The following is a 20292-nucleotide window of genomic DNA, read 5'->3' as shown; positions in this document are numbered from 1 at the left end:
CCAGCTACTTGGGAGGCTGAGGCAGGAGAATTGCTTGAACCCGGGAGGCGGAGGTTGCAGTGAGCTGTGAGCTGAAATTGTGGCACTGCATTCCAGCATGGGTGACATAGTGAGACTCTGTCTCCAAAAAAAAAAAAAAAAGAAAGAAAGAAAATGAAATTAAGGGAGCAATTCCATTTACAATAGCATCAAGACATTAAATACTTGGGAATATAACTTAACAAAGTATAAGGACTTTGTATTAGTTCTCGCATTGTTATAAAGAACTATTAGAGACTGAGTAATATATAAAGAAAAGAGATTTATGTGACTCACAGTTTCACAGGCTGTACAGGAAGCATGGCTGAGGAAGTCTCAGGAATCTTAATCATGGCAGAAGGCAAAGGGGAAGCCGCCACATCTTATATGGCTGGAGAAGGAGGAAGAGAGTGAAGGGGGAGGTGCTACAAACTTTAAAGCAACCAGGTCTCATGAGAATTCACTCAGTATTACAAGAACAGCAAGGGGGAAGTCCACCCCCATGATCCAGTCACCTCCCACCAGGCTCTTCCTCCAACATTGAGGATTATAATTTGGACATGAGATTTGGGCAGGGACACAAATCCAAATTATATAAACTTATATAGTGAAAATTTCAAAACATTACTGTTTTTCTCTAGTTTTTTTTTTAATTAAAAATCTAAATTAACAGATTGCATTCATGAATTGGAAGACTTAATAGTGTTAAGATGGCACATATTGATCAATAGATTCAATGCAATCTATATCAAAATCCCAGCTGTACTTTTTTGCAAAAATGAACAAGCCGAACCTAAAATTCATATGGAAATGCAAAATAGTCAAAACAATCTTAAAAAAGAAGAACAAAGTTGGAAGACTCATACCTTTTTTATTTTGGAACTTGCCAAAAAACTATAGTAATCAGGATAGTGTGGTACTGACATATAGGGGTAGACATATAGATCAATGGAATAGAATTGAGAGTCCAGAAATAAACCTATATATTTATGGTCAATTTTTGATGAGGATGCCAAGATAATTCAATGGAGAAAGATTTGTCTTTTCAGAAAATTTCCAGGAACAACTAGACATATATATGCAAAAGAATGAAGTTGGACTCTTAACTCATACTGTACACAAAAATGAACTCACAATGAATGAAAGACCTAAATGAGCCAAAACTGTAAAACTCATATAATAGCATACTAAGGAATTTTTTTTTTTTTTTTTTTTTTTTGAGAAGGAGTTTCACTCTTGTTGCCCAGGCTGGAGTGCAATGGCGCAATCTTGACTCACCACAACCTCCGCCTCCCAGGTTCAAGCGATTCTCCTGCCTCAGCCTCTCAAGTAGCTGGGATTACAGGCATGTGCCAATATGCCCTGCTAATTTTGTATTTTTAGTAGAGACGGGGTTTCTCCGTGTTGACCAGGCTGGTCTCAAACTCCCGATCTCAGGTGATCCGCCCACCCCGGCCTCCCAAAGTGCTGGGATTACAGGCATGAGCCCCTGCGCCCAGCCTCATACTAAGAAATTTGAACATTGTTATATGTGCAATGGGAAGAGGTAGGTTTGTGAGAAGTAAGAAATTATTCAACAAGGCGGGGCATGGTGGCTCACACCTGTAATCCCAGCACTTTAGGAGGCCACGGCGGGTGGATCACCTGAGGTCAGGGTTCGAAACCAGCCTGACCAACATGGAGAAACCCCATCTCTACTAAAAATACAAAATTAGCAGGGCATGGTGGCACATGCCTGTAATCCCAGCTACTCAGGAGGCTGAGGCAGGAGAATCACTTGAACCCAGGAGGCAGAGATTGCAGTGAGCTGAGATCATGCCATCGCACTCCAGCCTGGGCAATAAGAGCAAAACTCTGTCTCAAGAAAAAAAAAAAAAAAGAAATTATTCAACATATTTCCCCTTCACCCCTTCTGTGCCAGGCCCTATACTAAGTGCACAGATTAATCTGTCACAGTGCTACCCTCAAGCAGCTTTCAGTCTAGTGTGGGAGGTAGACATGCACACTGACAATTACAACCCACTGTGGTATCATCATCAAGCTGGGTTTGTTGACCTCAGCACTATTAACATTTTGCACAGATCATTCTTCTTTTGGGATAGGCTTTCCTGGCATTGTAGGATATTTAGCAGCATCCCCACTCTCTCCCCACTAGATCCTAATAGCATTCCCCCAATCAAGGAAGTAAAAAATGTCTCCAGACTTTACCAAATGTCCCATGGGAGCAAAATGACCCCTAGTTGAGAACTTCTGTTATAAGGTAAGTACAGTGGTATTTTTCACTAGAGTGCCTTGGGATGAGCTAGCCAAGGTGTCCTGGAATACTGAGATGCCAGTACATTTTTCCTAGTCATCTCTTGGCCATGTTGGGGTCTCTTGGGTCCTCTGCACGGTATATTTACCTCCTTTCTTTGTTTTGCCTCTAGACTATGGTCAGTGCAGTCAGAAAATTCCTAGAAGGCATCCCAGACCTGCAGCTAGTCTATACCCACCATCCGCTCCTGCTCAGGTTCTTTCTGTTGTATCCAGAGCTCATGAGTAGGTATGGGTACCGTGTCCTGGAACTTTGGTTCTCCTGGGAAGAGAGCAGCTGTGAGGAACTGGATGATGTCACCTCTGCTGGGCAGCCCGCCCTTCCTACCAGCTTAGCAGTCCTGTTCCAGTTGCTCAGAAGCATCCCCAGCATCCTGCTCATCTTGCTGGTAGGCAACCACTCATTCATTTCTACATTCAGAAATTGTGGGCCTTCTCTCTGAGAGCCAGTTTACTGACATCAGGAGGCACCCACATTTGCTTCAGCCCACCTCTGGACTTATCACTGTCTACATGTGAGTTGGGCGGGGGGTCTTTTCTACTTGTAGGTGCCTGGTTTCTATAAATCCATACTCTCCTAAGTCTAATGGAAGTCTACCAACTGAGACATGTGTGCCTCTCTTCCCCCCAGGGGATGACACTATAAAATGCAGATCTTAGTCACTATCCCCTCTCACCTCCCTGTCATATCTCAAGCAGATTCTGCTGACACAAGGTTTAATGTCAAAGGAAGCCCATGGGGCATGTAGATGGAGATTTCTGATGGCAGAGGGACTCCTCCTCTTTTTTGCCATGACTCACATGATAATATTATATGTGCATTACTTGCTCAGGCATACCTAGAATTGTCAGATGACCCAATACTTTTTTTTCTGGAGACAGAGTCTCACCCTGTTGCCCAGGGTGAAGTGCAGTGGCATTATCTGGGCTCACTGCAACCTCCACCTCCTGGGTTCACACAGTTCTCCTGCCTCAGCCTCCCAAGTAGCTGGGACTACAGGCACACACCACCAAACCCGGCTAATTTTTTTTTTTTTTTTTTTTTGTATTTTAGTAGAGATGGGGTTTCCCTGTGTTGCCCAGGCTGTCAGTACTTTTTAATGAAGTACATTACTGAAATTCCCATCAGGAATTAGATGGGTTAATTAGATTAGATAAGGTAAACTGCCTAGTGGCTGGCTTTAACTCAGCTTTTTTTCCTTCTACTCAAGAAAGCACATTAAACAACAAATTAGATACCAAGGAGAGTAGCAGGGAACAGAACTAAGATACTAGGTTTTCTTCACCAGATGAAATATTTGGGGTCAGTTCCTCACACATAATAGGTATTTATAAATTATGACCCATTGAATTATGGGTCTGGACAGATCTAAGTCTGTCTAGGGATAGTAGTGACAATACAGTCATGCATCACTTAATGATGGGGATACATTTTTAGAAACACGGTATTAGGTGATTTTGTCATTGTGCCAACATCATGGAGTATACTTACACACATCTAAATGGTCTAGCCTACTACATTTAGGTCTATGGGATGACCTGTTACTCCTAGGCTATAATCCTATATAACATGTTACTGTACTGAATATTGTAGACAAATGTAACACAGTGGCATTTGTATGTCTAAACATAGAAAAGATATAACATGACTATGTCTTATTTTTTTCTTTCTTTTTTTTTTGTTTTCTTGCTCTGTTGCCCAGGCTGGAGTGCAGTGGCAGGATCATGGCTCACTGCAGTGTCAATCTCCTGGTTTCAAATGATCCTTCTGCCTCAGCCTCCCAAGTAACAAGAATTGACTGGGTGCTGCAGCTCATGCCTGTAATTCTAGTACTTTGGGAGGCTGAACTGGGTGAATCACCTGAGGTCAGGAGTTCAAGACCAAGTAGCTACAGGCATGTGCTACCGTGTCTGGCTAACTTTTATATTTTTTGTAGAAACAGTGTTTTGTCATGTTGCCCAAGCTGGTCTCAAATTCCTGGCCTCCAGTGATCCTCCCACCATGGCCTCCCAAAGTGTTGGGATTACAGGCATAAATGACTGTGCCTGCCATTTTTTTCTTTTTAAATACATGAAACATCGGCTTAGAGAGATTTGCCCATGGTCACAAGAGTTGGGAATCAAAATATTAAAACCCAGATTTTGACTCCCTATCTATCAGTTATTCTGTCTGAGGCTCTCTTTTTACTCAGTCTAATTTATTCTCCCTGGGTTGTCTCATTCACGCTCATGGCTTTGTTTGCCTCCTATATAGTGAAGACTCAAATCTCTGCGCCACCCTGACCTCTCTCCTGAGCTCAGACCCATGAAGTCAACCATCTGTTTGACATTTCTGCCTAAAATGGAGCTCATTATCTCCTCTTCCAAATTCCCTTTTTCAGCCTGGGTCTTCCTAGAATTGAGGTCCCTCACTAACTGAAAGCTGTGCTAGGCCGCTAACTTCACGGGATGTAAATATTAAAAGAAGCAAACCAAACAGAAATTGAATCTCAGGAGACCAAATACTTAGAGTCTACATCCCAGCGAAGCTGGAGTGGATGCCCCACCATTTATCCTGGTGACCCAGTCCTTGTCGTTGAATGTGCACCATCCTCATCACCTCTCCTTTCTGGAGGTGGTGGAGGTCAGGGCAGAGAGGAGTCTTGTGCTTCACTTGGCATAGAGCTTAACAGAAAGGAGTTGCCTTCAAGATGGGTTGTTGCATAGAGGATTAGGAAGATAGAGGCTAATCTGAACTTCAGTTTCCTCCCACAGAAAATGGAGAAAACATGAGGGTAGATGAGATAGTATGTAGGAACACTCTTGATTTGCTTCGCATAGTGGGCTGTCATTCACTAATCATTGACTCTGCCTCTGAACCAGATAAAGTTCATCTCAGAGAAGCTAATTGAATTGCCCAAGGTCATATAGTTAATAAGGGTCATGGCTATGACTGGAGCCCAAAGTGAGTAAGTTTTTCACTAACTTAGACCCTAGAGACATCAATGGTAAAAAAGAAGAACAGGGAGACCGGGCGTGGTGGCTCACGCCTGTAATCCCAGCACTTTGGGAGGCTGAGGCGGGTGGATCACAAGGTCAGCAGTTAGAGACCAGCCTGGTCAACAACGTACAATTTAGTAGCCCGTCTCTACTAAAAATACAAACAATTAGCTGGGCATGGTGGTGGGCGCTTGTAGTCCCAGCCACTTGGGAGGCTGAGGCAGAAGAATCGCTTGAACCTGGGAGGCAGAGGTTGCAGTGAACCAAGATCGAGCCACTACACTCCAGCCTGGGCAACAGAGCTAGACGTCATCTCAAAAAAAAAAAAAAAAAAGAACAGTAGGGAACAACTTTATTGTCTGTTCATATATATAATTCTTACCATTTCTCCCCAGCTTCTAGCCACAGGAAGGAAAAAGAGTCTAAAAATTTGTGTTGAAAACCAATTTCTGTTTTTGATATGGGTAATTAACAGCTGAAAACAAAGCTGTTAATTGCTACTCTTATCAATGGGTGGCCTTTCATGTAGCTTGTTTAGATGTGAAGGGACAATGACATCACAGAAACTCTGTTTGTTTCCTCCTTGGCCAAGTTACCCTGGTCTATCTAGTCCCAGAGAGTTCTGGACAGCAGAGACTACAGATTGGGTCATGGTTTTGCCCAGAGCCTTCCCACTGATCCATATGGTGGGGTCCACACATTCCTCTTCCTTCAGCATTCACCATAGCCACTCAAAGCTGAGAAGCCCCTTCCTTTTATACCTTTAACATTCATTAACTCAGACTTCTGAGGGACTAGCTCTGTGGCAGTGGGGCAGTGATGTGTTGGTGAAGGTGCAAGACCAGGAAACTGGTTTGACTCTGGGCTCTATGACCTTGCACAAATCATGCTCCTCCCTTCCCACCGGGCTTCAGCCTCATACTCTGTAAAGGAAAGGTATTGGAAAAAATTATCTAGATTCTTTCTAGCCCTCCCATTCTGTGACCTTTTCTTTCCAGAGATGTTTTCTGAGTCCCTGCAAGGTGACAAAGATGAAGTAGACCTCATCCCTTCCCTTCATTAACTCACAGTGTAGTAGAATTTACAACTTTATTACTTTCTTGATAATGTAAACTGATTAGCCTGCCCCAGTTTTCTCATTTGAAAAATTGGGGTGACACCTATATGGAAGAGTTATTGTAGAGGTATAAATAATATATAAACAAATATACAGCTACTGTATAAACACAACATAGTACCTGACACTATTAGGCCCTGAGTGGTTGTTGATATATAGTTGTTTTTCCAGCAACTGTGGAGGTTTCTTTTTTTTTTTTTTTTTTTTTTTGAGACGGAGTCTCACGCTGTTGCCCAGGCTGGAGTGCAGTGGCGCGATCTCGGCTCACTGCAAGCTCCGCCTCCCGGGTTCCCGCCATTCTCCTGCCTCAGCCTCCTGAGTAGCTGGGACTACAGGCGCCCGCCACCGCGCCCGGCTAATTTTTTGTATTTTTAGTAGAGACGGGGTTTCACTGTGGTCTCGATCTCCTGACCTTGTGATCCGCCCGCCTCGGCCTCCCAAAGTGCTGGGATTACAGGCTTGAGCCACCGCGCCCAGCCAACTGTGGAGGTTTCTAAGAGTCAAACTTAGACATGCCTGTGACCCCATCCCCTCCTTCTGCCCAGTGATCAGCACACCTGGGTTTGTCTGGCCAGATGCATTGTAGCCATATCTCTCTGTGTGTCAGGAGCTGCCCTCCCTGGAGAGAGAGTCTGTGTGACCTTGGGTTCATAACCCTCAGTCCTAACTAGCCCAGCACATTAGCCTGTCCAAAGGAATTGGCTTCTTTGAGCTAGTGGGAGCCAGGAGCTATCAGTAGGGTAGCCTCTGGTGCAGCTTCTGACTGGCTTTGTCTTTAACATGTACTCATTAAAATAACTCTGAAAGCAAAATAAAAAGCAATGTCCTTTCCCATCTTCCGAGCCTAAGGCCTTTATAGCTTAGGGCAGAGATAGCCAGATGCCTTGGTAGAGAAGGGGCCTGACCTGGTCCTCACTTCCCTTACCGTGCATTGAATCTGTCCTTTTGCAAGAGGGAGGCATCCTGGAAAATAGAGCTTTGGGCTTGGAGTTAGGAAATCTGCATTCAAATTCTGTCTGTGCCACTGGCTTATATGACCTTTAGCAAGTCATGTAATCTCTCTGAGCCTCTGTTTTCTCCTGTTTGGGATGGATTTAATAGGATGGACCTATTCTTTTTCTTTTTTCTTTTTTTTTTTTTTTTTTTTGTTGAGACAGAGTCTCGCTTTGTCACCCAGGCTGGAGTGCAGTGGCCGGATCTCAGCTCACTGCAAGCTCCGCCTCCCGGGTTTGCGCCATTCTCCTGCCTCAGCCTCCCGAGTAGCTGGGACTACAGGCGCCCGCCACCTCGCCTGGCTAGTTTTTTGTATTTTTTTTTTTAGTAGAGACGGGGTTTCACCGTATTAGCCAGGATGGTCTCGATCTCCTAACCTCGTGATCCCCCCGTCTCGGCCTCCCAAAGTGCTGGGATTACAGGCTTGAGCCACCGCGCCCGGCCTTTTTTTTTTTTTTTTCTTGAGATGGAGTCTCGCTCTGTCACCCAGGCTGGAGTACAGTGGCGTGATCCTGGCTCACTGCAAGCTCTGCCTCATGGGTTCACGCCATTCTGCCTCAGCCTCCCGAGTAGCTGGGATTACAGGTGCCCACCACCACGCTCGGCTAATGTTTTGTGTTTTTAGTAGAGACAGGGTTTCACCATGTTAGCCAGGATGGTCTCGATCTCCTGACCTCGTGATCTGCCCGCCTCAGCTTCCCAAAGTGCTGAGCCACCGCACCTGGCCTAGGATGATCCTGTTCTAAGGGATGGTTGTGACATGTCAGTGCACCTAGAAGAGCCTTTGGTACATAATAGGTGCTGAGTAAGTGACAGATTACCCAGTTTTTGTGACACTCTAATTCTGGGCCCTTTTCCTGCCCCTCTATTCCGCATTATCACTTTTCCCCAACTGCAGTACCCTCTGATCTTTTGCTTTCTTCTCTCCTGCTCAGGACCTCATCTATTCCAGCCCAGTGGACACAGCTCACAAGGTACTGATTAGCCTGAGGACCTTCCTGAGGAGGAATGAGGATATACAAGTGGGTGGTCTTATCCGAGGCCACTTCCTGCTGATCCTGCAGCGTCTGCTAGTGGAGCATGGGGCCTCCCCATCAGAAGGTCAGTCTGCAGCTGCTGTGGGCACACTTTGACCTGAAAGCCAGTCGAGAATGGGCATCTCTACCCTTGTTAGGTCTGCTCCAGGAGAGAGAATCAGGATTTTATCTGAAAAAGAAAGGCCATTGTGGCATCAAGCTAACCTTCACCTCCTTTTTCTCACTTCAGAGTGGGTGTACATCATGCTTGGTTTGCTGTGTGTGTGTTTAACATGAGTGGATGTGTTTGATGTGTGCGTGCATATCCCCACCGTGTGCAGCATGTGCTCAGAGTTGTTTGTCACAAGCATGGCAGCCCCCCGTGGGAAGAAGAAGGTGGAAAATCTGAAGGAGGCTGGAGGCAGCAGCAATCCACAGGGGCCGGGAAGGGAGGTGGATCTGTGATGTGTTGGAAGCTCCCAGTGAGATCTGGGGGAATAGTTTCCAAATCTGGCATGGTACTCACTGGAGTCAAGGAAGCTTGATGTTTGGTACAGTATGGAGACACTGAAAATTGGGATTGGTTTATTTTATTGTATTTATTTATTTTATATTTTATATATTTTATTTTATTATTATTTTATTTTATTTTATTTTTGAGACAGAGTCTCACTAGACTGTCACCCACGCTGGAGTGCAGTGGCAAGATCTCTGCTCACTGCAACCTCCACTTCCTGGGTTCAAGCAATTCTTATGCCTCAGCCTCCCAAGTAGCTGGGACTTACAGGCATGTGCCACCACACCTAGCTAATTTTTTTTTGTATTTTCAGGACAGGGGTTTCACCATGTTGCCCAGGGTGGTCTCAAACCCCTGAGCTCAAGTGATCCGCCCGCCTCAGCCTCCCAAAGTGCTTGGATTACAGGGGTGAGCGACTGTGCCCGGCTCAATTTTTTTCTATTTTTAGAGAAGTTGAATTTTTAAAATAATTTTTTTCTTTTTGAGACAGGGTCTCACTCTGTTGTTCAGGCTAGAGTGCAGTGGCATGATCTCGGCTCACTGCAGCCTTCACCTCCCAGGTTCAAGTGATTCTTCTGCCTCAGCCTCCCTCATAGCTGGGATTACAGGCACGCACCACTGCGCCTGGCTAATTTTTTGTATTTTTAGTAGAGGTGGGGTTTCACTATATTGTCCAGGCTGCCCTCGAACTCCTGACCTCAAGTGATGTGCCTGCCTCAGCCTCCCAAAGTGCTGGGATTATAGGTGTGAGCTACACACTCGGTCTAAAATTATATTTCTAAGCAAAGCGAGAGGTAATCTGTGGCTGCCTGACAGAGGACTGAGGGTTTGGAAGTAGATTTAAGGGTGTCAAGAGGAGATGAGTTATTTCTTTTCAGGAAAGGACAAGCCATGTTTAACTGATAATACTGGTTAAGAACCTTAAGATTTAGTGGAAACATAGTGGGAAGGCCATGGGCATTGGATTCAGATTTGGGTCTATTTGAGCCATAGACGGTGACTTATAAACAACAGAAATTTATGTCTCCCAGTTTTGGGGGCTGGGAAATCCAAAATCAAGGTGCTGAAAGATTCAGTGTCTGGTGAAGGCCCACTTCCTGGTTCATAAATGGCTGCCTTCCTTCCTTCCTTCCTTCCTTACTTTTCTTCTTTCCTCTTCTTCTTTTTTTCTTCTCCTCTTGTTCTTCTTCCTCTTTTCCTCCTCCTTCCTTTCCTTCTCCCCTCCCTCCTCCTCCTCCTCACTTCTCCTCCTCCTTTCTTCCTCCTTCTCCTCCCCTGCCCCCCACAGCCTTGACCTCCTAGGCTCAAGCAATCCCCCAACCTCAGACTCCTGAGTAGCTGGGGTTATAGGCATGTGCCAGCATGATGGCTTATCTTCTTACCGTGTCCTCACATGGCAGAAGGGGTGAGGGAGGGAGTTTCTTTCAAATGGCCACTCATCCCATTCATGAAGATTTTGCCCTCATGATTCAGTCATCTACCAAAGATCTCACTTCCTAATACTATCACATTGGGGGTTAAGATTTCAACATGAATTTTGGAGGAACACAAACATTCAGACCATAGCATCCTGCCACTTTCTGGCTGTGGGACCTTGGAGAAGTCACTTAGCCTCTCTGAGCCTCAATTTTGTCAATACAAAATAGGAATAACAATCCATGCTTCACATTTTTTTAGTGGGATTAAATGAAATAATGAATTCCTGGTACCAACCTATGTCTGGCACTTAGTTTATCAGTCACACCTGTTCTAAATAAAAGAAATAGGAGTGGCCGGGTGCGGTGGCTCAAGCCTGTAATCCCAGCACTTTGGGAGGCCGAGACGGGCGGATCACGAGGTCAGGAGATCGAGACCATCCTGGCTAACACAATGAAACCCCGTCTCTACTAAAAATACAAAAAAGTTAGCCGGGCGTGGTGGCGGCGCCTGTAGTCCCAGCTACTCGGGAGGCTGAGGCAGGAGAATTGCGGGAACCCGGGAGGTAGAGCTTACAGTGAGCCGAGATTGCGCCACTGCACTCCAGCCTGGGCGACAGAGTGAGACTCCACCTCAAAAAAAAAAAAAAAAAAAAAAAAGAAATAGGAGTAAATCCCAGCAAAACACCTCACCCCTTAGGAAACAGAAAACTTTGAACCTGTTATTAAGGGCCATTAAAGCAGGGCAGGGTGTCTGACCTTCAGGTGATCTGAGCATCAGGCTTCCTGCCTAGCCCTCCGTCTTCTTCACAGCCTCGGGGAACCTACCATTGCTGCTGAGCCTCCTCTCCCTGATGCAGCTCAAGAATGTGTCAGAGCAAGAACTGGACAGCATGGCCATGAAGCTCCTTCACCAAGGTGCCCTGGCTGCTTGGGATAGCGCCTGAGGGTCCAGGGCTGGATGTGCAGTGGGTGCTCACTAAGTAGGCTGGTGTTCTTCTTTCTTCTACTCTTTCATCCCTTTGGAAGAAGCTAGTAGGTCAGTCTATCCCTAGGGTTTTCTTGCTAAAGGACCTCTCAGGGCTTTCTCTGCTTGTTCTCTGGGAATGTTTGGGAGACACCCCACCTCTGCAAAAAATCAGCATTATGAGGCCGGTTGGGGGGGGCGGTGCTCATGCCTGTAATCCCAGCACTTTGGGTGTTTGAGGCAGGAGGATTATTTGAAGCCAGGAGTTCAAGACAAGCCTGGGCAACATAGCAAGATCCTGCCTCTACAAACAGCCAGTCTTGGTGGCTCACGCCTATAATCCTAGCACTTTGGGAGGCTGAGGCAGCGTGTCGGTTGAGCTCAGGAGTTCAAGACCAGCCTTGGTAACATGGTGAAACCCTGTCTCTACAAAAAAATACCAAAAATTAGCTGTGCGTGGTGATGCAGACCTATATATAGTCCGAGCTACTTGGAAAGGCCGAGGCGGGAGGATTGCTTGAGCCCAGGACATCAAGGCTGCAGTGAGCTATGATCTCACCACTGCACCCAGCCTGGGCAATGGAGTGAGACCTCGTCTCTAAAACAAACAAATCAGTGTGTGACAGGCAGAAGCTCTAGAGTCAGGAAGGCCTGGGTTTGAATCTCAGCTTAGTCACCAGCAATCATCTATTCTCTGTGAGCCTTAGGTTCCTCATAGGTAAAGTAGTAGTACTTTCCTAACCTAGGGTTAAGATAAGGAATACTTACCTAGTTAGTTAGAGAATGTCACACAGTGCTTGACACACAGTAGGCCTTCAACAGATGCTATCCATGCAGATTCTTTTTTTCCTGGCACAAAGTCAACTCTCCACCTCATCCTACAATTGACTCAGATCTGATGATCCAGTTCACAGTTCTCCAGGCTTCTTTCTTACACCCCAAACCTCCTTGGTTTCTCAACTCATGATGCTGTCATCACTTCATAGGCAGCACCCGCAGGAAGATTTGCTGAGGGAAGACTGAAATGAATAGGAAAAATGATGTGTCTTCAGTGTCTGTGGACCCCTCCCAGGTCCTCTAGCCACAGGTGAAGATGGGGCACCTTCCCTGCCCGGAGCTCAGTCCATCTCATGAGAAGATCAGTATCAGATTCAAAAAAAGGCTACTGGGGACACATTGCAGATGGCCTCAGCCTGGTGCCAGTCATCACCAACCTGTCTGTGAGATCACGGCTGACACTAAGCTAGGAGGGAGATTTGTGTGTGACAAACTCAGCCTTCAAAAGAGCCTCTGACAGGGAGTAACAGGCTGAAACCCATATAATGTAATGTATTAGGACATTTACATATAATCCTTGAGCACTTCTATATGAGAGCAGAGAGTAAAGGACTGTGGTTCGGGGTGGAGATACTGTTGTGGGAAGGAGCCAAGACCTGCTTCTCTGGGTGACCACAGAAGTCAGGGTGTGATGTGGCTGCCAAAAAGTGAATGGAGATGTAGGTAGGTTTCATATTAGGATGGGGATAGGGAGATGGGAAGTAGGAGTTCCCAACAGTAAAGGGATATGTTCTATAGATGTCTACAGTGTAATGTTGCACTGATGAGTCCTGGGAGAATGCAGAAGCAGCATCTAATCTTGCCTTGAGAGGTTAAGGAAGGCTTCAAGGGGGAGATTAACTTTGAGCTGAATCTTTTTTTTTTTTTTTTTTTTTTGGACAGGGTCTCACTCTGTCACCCAGGTTGAAGTGTAATAGCATGATAATTGCTCACTGCAGCCTCAACCTCTCGGGCTCAGGTGATCCTTCCACCTCAGCCTCCTGAGCAGCTGGGACTACCAGTGTGTGCCACGATGCCCAGCTAAATTTTTGTATTTTTTGTGGAGAGACGAGGTCTCACCACGTTGCCCAGGTTGGTCTCGAACTCCTGGGCTCAAGCAATCCACCTGCCTCCGCCACCCAAAGTGTTGGGATTACAGGCGTAAGCCACTGTGCAGGCCTGAGCTGAATCTTGATTGCTGACGAGGACTAGAGGAGTTAGCCAAATGAAGTGATGTGAGGGAGGGGATGTGGCAAGTACAGGGAACTGCACTTCATTCGACGGTTAAAGTTCCTTTGGGAAGGTGGTGACGATGTTCAAAGGATCCTTTTGAATTCCTGAAGTCTTTCTGGCTAATGTGCAGCTGTAGGATGCTTGCCTGATGTTTGTCTAGATGGAAGGTGTGAATGTGCCTTGAGGTTTGTCACTGTGTTTCTTTCCATTGGTTGTAATATCAGGGATACTTAGTTTGTGCTTGCTCCCCAAGACTGACATCTGAAATAACCGGTCACAGGCTACCACCTGTGACAAGTGTGAGTGTTGTGCGACAGGCCACCTGGGGACTCTCATCTCTTGCAGTAAGCAAGCTGTGTGGGAAGTGCAGCCCCACTGACGTGGACATCCTGCAGCCCTCCTTCAACTTCCTGTATTGGAGCCTTCATCAGACCACACCCAGCAGTCAGAAAAGAGGTGCAGGGGCCTGGGCTGGGACAGTGAAGAGTGCTGGGCAGTCTGTGGTCCTCTCTACCTCAACTTTTTCATCTTAAAAAAATGAATAGGGTTCTGTGTGTGTGGCTGGTAGTCATAAGGGTCCTTTCTGGCTCTAATAACCTGAGCTTCTGTTAGAAAGCTGGGATCCTTAGAGCCTGAGGATGATTCTCTGTTTGTGAAGCCCCCATCAGGTGCTAAGCACCATGGTGGCACTTAGCTGAAACTCCTCTGTAACTCCTGTGGGCCCTGCCCTGCCCACCCCCTGCAGCTGCTGCAGTGCTCCTGAGCAGCACAGGCCTGATGGAGCTTCTGGAGAAGATGCTGGCCCTCACCTTGGCGAAGGCAGATTCTCCCAGGACTGGGCTCCTCTGCTCTGCCTGGCTGCTCACTGCCTCCTTCTCTGCCCAGCAGCACAAGGACAGTTTGCAGGTTAGTCTCTAACTCCTGTGGCTTTGAGGCATGGGGTGGCACTCAGAGGAGTGTTGAAGATCATGAGTTCTGGTCCCAGCTCTAGGGCTTATTAGCTGTGTGACCTTGGCAAGGTATTTACCCTTTCTGAGCTCAGTTTCCTTACCTACAAAATGGGGAAAACATCTCAGGGTTGTAATCCACTTAACACATAAGGTTTACCTATGCTCCAGGCTCTATTCTTGGCACAGAGGAATAAAAAATGAACATAGCATGTGTCCTACCCTTAGGGAACTTGTAGTCTTTAAGCAAAGCCTTGAAAGATAAGATTGTACTCAGCAAAGATAGTGGGGAAAGGCATTCTAGGTAGAGAGAACAATATGAGCAAAGGCATGAAGCTGCACAAATTCAGGACATGCTTTGTATGTTTGGGGAGTGGTGAGGTGCTCTGTGTGACGAGAATGTGGGGAATGAATGGAGCAGAACAGACCAGACGGGGAGGCAGAAGCCAGCCTGCAACCTTGAAGTATAGCATGGCAAGCTGTGGAATGCCGCACATGGTTAACTGTCGTTATTACTGTTCCAGAAAGTGATGCAGGGAAGAGAAGAGCAGTGGACATATCCACAGAGCACCTCTTTCCCCTCAGCCCCTCCCTCTTGTAGGGCCTTGTCATCACAGTGCCCTGCATGAGCTCCTCTGTGGGCTGCTTCTCATGGAAACCATCTGCTAGCCTCTGTGGTATCCTCACACTGTGCCCAATACTGTGCCAATCTAGTGATGGGCACACAGAAGTGACATCAGTTTTAAACTTTGGCCTCTAGAGGGGCAACAAGCTGTGGCAAATCTATGCTCTGGCAAATCCTGCAAGTTGTTACCTGTGGTTGGTTTAGGACAGAAACCTTTCCTAATTTTCTGTGTGAGGCTGCTGGGCTCATCCAGCTGTCTGCAGTCACCTGCCTAGGAGAAAACTTGCATTTTGTCCTTAGCTCTGCCCTGACCCTCAGCTCACACCTAGGCAATTACCTGCTCCCAGCTACCTCCAGTGCCCTAACTCAGGCCTGATCATTTGTGCTCCCCACTAATGTGACCTAGTTACAATCTCCTGGCCACCCGTCTCTTCCCTCTTCTGCATGTCCTATCATTGCAGCCACAGTCTGTCCTCACATCCCTTCTGCCCAAGCTGCTGCCTTTTTGTCCTCCTCTAGGCCTAACCCTCTGCAGCCTTACTTTCTGCCATTTCCACCCACCTTCCCTGTCCTCTGGTCAGGCATTTGTGCTTCTCCCAGTCAGCTGTGCTCCTTCACATCGCCATACCTTTTTTTTTTCTGTGTTGTTTATTATTAATAGACTTCATTTTTAGGACAGTTTTAGATTTATAGAAAAATGGTGCAGGTAGTACAGAGAGTTCCCATATAACGCTCCCCCCCAGCCCCCCAACACACACACACACACACACACACACACAGAGTTCCCTGTTATTTTATTTTTTGAGACAAAGTTTTGCTCTTGTTGCCCAGGCTGGAGTGCAGTGGTGCAATCACGGCTCACCACAACCTCCGCCTCCTGGGTTCAAGCGATTCTCCTGCCTTAGCCTCCCGAGTAGCTGGGATTACAGGCATCCGCCACCACACCCAGCTAATTTTGTATTTTTAGTAGAGGTGGGGTTTCTCCAAGTTGGTCAGGCTGGTCTTGAACTCCTGACCTCAGGTGATCTGCCCACTTTGGCATCCAGAAGTGCTGGGATTACAGGCGTGAGCCACTGTGCCTGACCTGTCTTAATTTCATAGATGAAGAAAGTAAGGCATGCTAAGAGAGGTGCAATAACTTGCCTAAGGCCATACAACTGATAGGTAGCAAAGCCAGGATTATTATTATTATTATTATTTTAAAGAAATGGAATCTTCGCCCAGGCTGGAGTGCAGTAGCAGTATCCCAGCTCACTGCAGCCCTGGCCTCCTGGCTCAAGTGATTCTCTCACCTCAGCCTCCTGAATAGCAAGGACTACAGGCACATGCTACCATGCCCAGCTAATGTTTTTGCATTTTCTTGTAGAGATGGGGTTTTGCCATGTTGTCCAGGCTGGTCTTTAACTCCTGGGCTCAAGCAGTCCTCTCACCTCAACCACCCAAAGTGCTGGGATTACAGGTGTAAGCCACTGTATCTGATCTGAGAGCCAGGATTTTGATTTGGCCTGACTCCAGATTTTTTTAGAGTTAGGTGTATAGTGAACAGAGCCAGAGACTGAACCACAGATGAGGCCAGGGAAGGCTGTCTGGTGGAGGAGGCCAATGAGGATGGCGGAGATTTCGAAGAAAAAGTGTTCTCCAGGTACAGACTTGATTCTCCTCCTAATGCTCCTGAAGCTAGGGCTGGTGCAGCTTAGAGGACTCTGTGTGGTCTCCTCTGTCCCCTTTCAATGCAGTGGATATGTGGGGGGAGGTGATAGAAGAGATTTTCAGGCAGGTTATTTTCTGCCCAGGCTTCCAGAACATGGGGGTTAGCCCTTTACCCTGTGCCCTGCCAGGTTCACCAGACACTCTCTGTGGAAATGGACCAAGTACTGAAGGCTCTCAGCTTTCCAAAAAAAAAGACTGCACTGCTCTCAGGTATTGGTCCACAAGTCTCTAGCAGAAGAAAAGCTTTTCTCCTCGGTTTTCAGATAGGACCAGCACCCTGACCAGCCTATGGTCACTCCATAATTGTCTCATCTTCATTGTCTCCCATCCTGTGACACAGCTGGGTGGGAGGTGGGAAGGAGACAGGAACTGGGTCTAAGGAATCTCTTGCTTCCAGCTGCCATCTTATGCTTCCTGCGGACAGCCCTGCGACAAAGCTTTTCCTCTGCCCTGGTAGCCCTGGTGCCCTCAGGGGCCCAGCCACTGCCAGCCGCCGAGGACACTGTCCTAGCTCCACTGCGAACATCACAAGTCCGGTCCCTGGTCATTGGGCTGCAGAACCTCCTGGTGCAGGTAAGGCTCTTGCTGAGTGGGGCTTGCTTCTCCCAAGAGCCTGATATTCCTACCAGGGCTTGGAGGGTGGATTGAGTAAGACTTTTTTTAAAAAATTATTTTTATTTAATTTAATTAATTAATTTATTTATTTATTTATTTATTTTTTTTTTTTGAAACGGAGTCTCACGCTGTTGCCCAGGCTGGAGTGCAGTGGCGCGATCTCGGCTCACTGCAAGCTCCGCCTCCCGGGTTCATGCCATTCTCCTGCCTCAGCCTCCCGAGTAGCTGGGACTACAGGCGCCCACAACCGCGCCCGGCTAATTTTTTGTATTTTTAGTAGAGACGGGGTTTCACCGTGGTCTCGATCTCCTGACCTTGTGATCCGCCCGCCTCGGCCTCCCAAAGTGCTGGGATTACAGGCGTGAGCCACCGCGCCCGGCTATTTATTATTTTTTAGACAGAGTCTAGCTCTGTCGCCCAGGCTAGTGTGCAGTGGTGTGATCTCGGCTCACTACAAGCTCTGCCTCCCGGGTTCACGCCATTCTCCTGCCTCAGCTTCCCAAGTAGCTGGGACTACAGGCACCCGCCACCATGCCCGGCTAATTTTTTGTATTTTTAGTAGAGACAGGGTTTCACTGTGTTAGCCAGGATGGTCTCGATCTCCTGACCTCGTCATCTGCCTGCCTCAGCCTCCCAAAGTGCTGGGATTACAGGCGTGAGCGACTGCACCCAGCCTATTTATTTTTGAGACAGAGTTTCACTCTTGTTGTCCAGGCTGGAGTGGAATGGTGCGATCTCGGCTCACTGCAACCTCTGCCTCCCAAGTTCAAGTGATTCTTCTGTCTCAGCCTCCCGAGTAGCTGGGATTACAGATGCATGCCACCACACCCAGCTAATTTTTGTATTTTTAGTAGAGATGGGGTTTCCTCATATTGGTCAGGCTGGTCTCAAACTCCTGACCTCAGGTGATCCATTCGCCTCAGCCTCCCAAAGTGCTGGGATTACAGGAATGAGCCACCACACCCGGCCTATTTTTTTTTTTTTTTTTTGAGATGGAGTCTTGCTGTCGCCCAGGCTGGAGTGCAGTGGTGCAATCTTGGCTCATTGCAAGCTCCACCTCCCGGGTTCAGGCCATTCTCCTGCCTCAGCCTCCAGAGTAGCTGGGACTACAGGCACCCGCCACCACGCCCAGCTAATGTTTTTGTATTTTTAGTGGAGACAGGGTTTCACCATGTTAGCCAGGATGGTCTCGATCTCCTGACGTCGTCATCTGCCCACCTCGGCCTCCCAAAGTGCTGGGATTACAGGCGTGAGCCACCGTGCCCGGCCCACCCGGCCTATTTTTATTTATTTATTTATTTATTTATTTTTTTTTTAATTTTTTTTAATTTTTTTTTTTGAGACGGAGTCTCGCTGTGTCGCCCAGGCTGGAGTGCAGTGGCCGGATCTCAGCTCACTGCAAGCTCTGCCTCCCGGGTTTTTATGCCATTCTCCTGCCTCAGCCTCCCGATATTTTTATTTTTAAAATACAGATGGGGTCTTGCTATATTGCCAGACTGGTCTCGAACTCCTGGCCTCAAGTGATCCTCTTAACTCGGCCTCCAAAGTTGCTAGGATTACAGGCATAAGCCACCACGCCCTGTCTGGGTGAGACTTTTTTTTTTTTTTTGAGGCGGAGTCTTCACTCTGTCGCCCAGGCTGGAGTGCAGTGGCACCATCTCGGCTCACTGCAAGCTCCGCCTCCCAGGTTCGCGCCATTCTCCTGCCTCAGCCTCCCGAGTAGCTGGGACTACAGGCGCCCGCCACCGCGCCCAGCTAATTTTTTGTATTTTAGTAGAGACGGGGTTTCACCGTGTTAGCCAGGATGGTCTCGATCTCCTGACCTCGTGATCCGCCCGCCTCGGCCTCCCAAAGTGCAGGGATTACAGGCGTGAGCCACCGCGCCCGGCCTGGGTGAGACTTTTAAAGCTACAGTGACAGAAACAAAACTCAATTTGACTTATAACTGAGAGGTCCTGGGATTAATACTGGCTTCAGGCACAGCTGGATCCCAGAAGCTCAGACAAGGTCATCAGACTCTTTCCATCTGTTGGCTTTGCATTCCTCACTGTCAGCTTTATTTTTATGACATAGTAGGATGACCAGCAGTAACTCCTAGCTTATATCCTCCAGGGAAAAAAGATTTCTCTTTCCTCATAGTTCCCAGAATTGAGTCTCATTAGGCTGGCTTGGGTAATATGCCAGTCACCATGGTAGGGGCATGGGATGCCCTGATTGGCCTGGCTTGGGTCAGTGCCCTCTCCTGGAGGCCAGGGCATGTGGTCAGCTCTCCATAGCCCAGGTGGACTGAACCCAAGAGAGGGATGGCTCCCCACAGGAAAACTGCTGCCAGAAGGAGGGGATCCAGGGCAAGCAAAAGCATGTCCACCTCCAAGGGGTTTTTGTTTTATGGCTTAGGGGACACTTGTAGATTAGTGTTTATGTAGTCATATCCCGAGCCCTGACCCCATGTCATGGCCTGTGAAGGGTACTGGTGGCTCCAGGAAGATGTCCCAGGAGTGGGCCCTATGCTAAGTCAGTGGTTGCTGAGTCTTGTCCTGTGGCACATCCATGCACAAGGCTCTGTGCTCTTTAGGGATCAAACATCTATCCTATTACAGCACTTAGCTCTCTGTTTCAAGTTTCCATTTTCATATCACTCTTCCCTGTACCAGGTTGTGATGTACTCAAGGGCAGAGTCTGAGTCTGGTTAATCTTTGTGTGTTCTTCCCCTTGTGGGTTTAAAGCTAATTTAGAATTCAGGAATCAGATGAGAACCAAAATATCAGCTTTATTGCTGGTAAACATCATAGTAGAATATTGGCTGGGACTCAAACAGAATGGGCTTTTTTTTTTCCTGCAGTTTTTCAAACATACAGCAATGAGAGAATTTTACAGTGAACACTCATACACCCATCACCTAGATTCTGCTAATAACATTTTATTATACTTGCTTAATCATATCTGTCCAAAATGAGCTTTTTAAACCACCCTCCTTCTTGCCAGACCAGGGTCCACAGGTGGGAAAAACT

At 47.2% G+C, this 20292-nt stretch overlaps 1 protein-coding gene across 1 annotated transcript in view; it reads left to right on the top strand.

The window, feature by feature from the left end:
* MEI1 (meiotic double-stranded break formation protein 1) overlaps positions 1–20292 on the top strand; it is a 103603-nt gene that overhangs the window by 71363 nt on the left and 11948 nt on the right. Inside the window, exons 20-26 of the mRNA XM_015150474.3 lie at positions 2445–2720; positions 8356–8521; positions 11182–11286; positions 13730–13840; positions 14130–14290; positions 16795–16876; positions 17064–17239. Of these exons, the coding sequence (XP_015005960.3) occupies positions 2445–2720; positions 8356–8521; positions 11182–11286; positions 13730–13840; positions 14130–14290; positions 16795–16876; positions 17064–17239 (1077 nt within the window). The remainder of the gene's footprint in view (positions 1–2444; positions 2721–8355; positions 8522–11181; positions 11287–13729; positions 13841–14129; positions 14291–16794; positions 16877–17063; positions 17240–20292) is intronic.

The sequence above is a fragment of the Macaca mulatta genome, chromosome 10, assembly GCF_049350105.2.
Source record: "Macaca mulatta isolate MMU2019108-1 chromosome 10, T2T-MMU8v2.0, whole genome shotgun sequence".
NCBI classification, from domain to species: domain Eukaryota; kingdom Metazoa; phylum Chordata; class Mammalia; order Primates; family Cercopithecidae; genus Macaca; species Macaca mulatta.
Note: the sequence above shows the minus strand (reverse complement) of the source record. Positions and strands in the feature narration are given on the sequence as shown.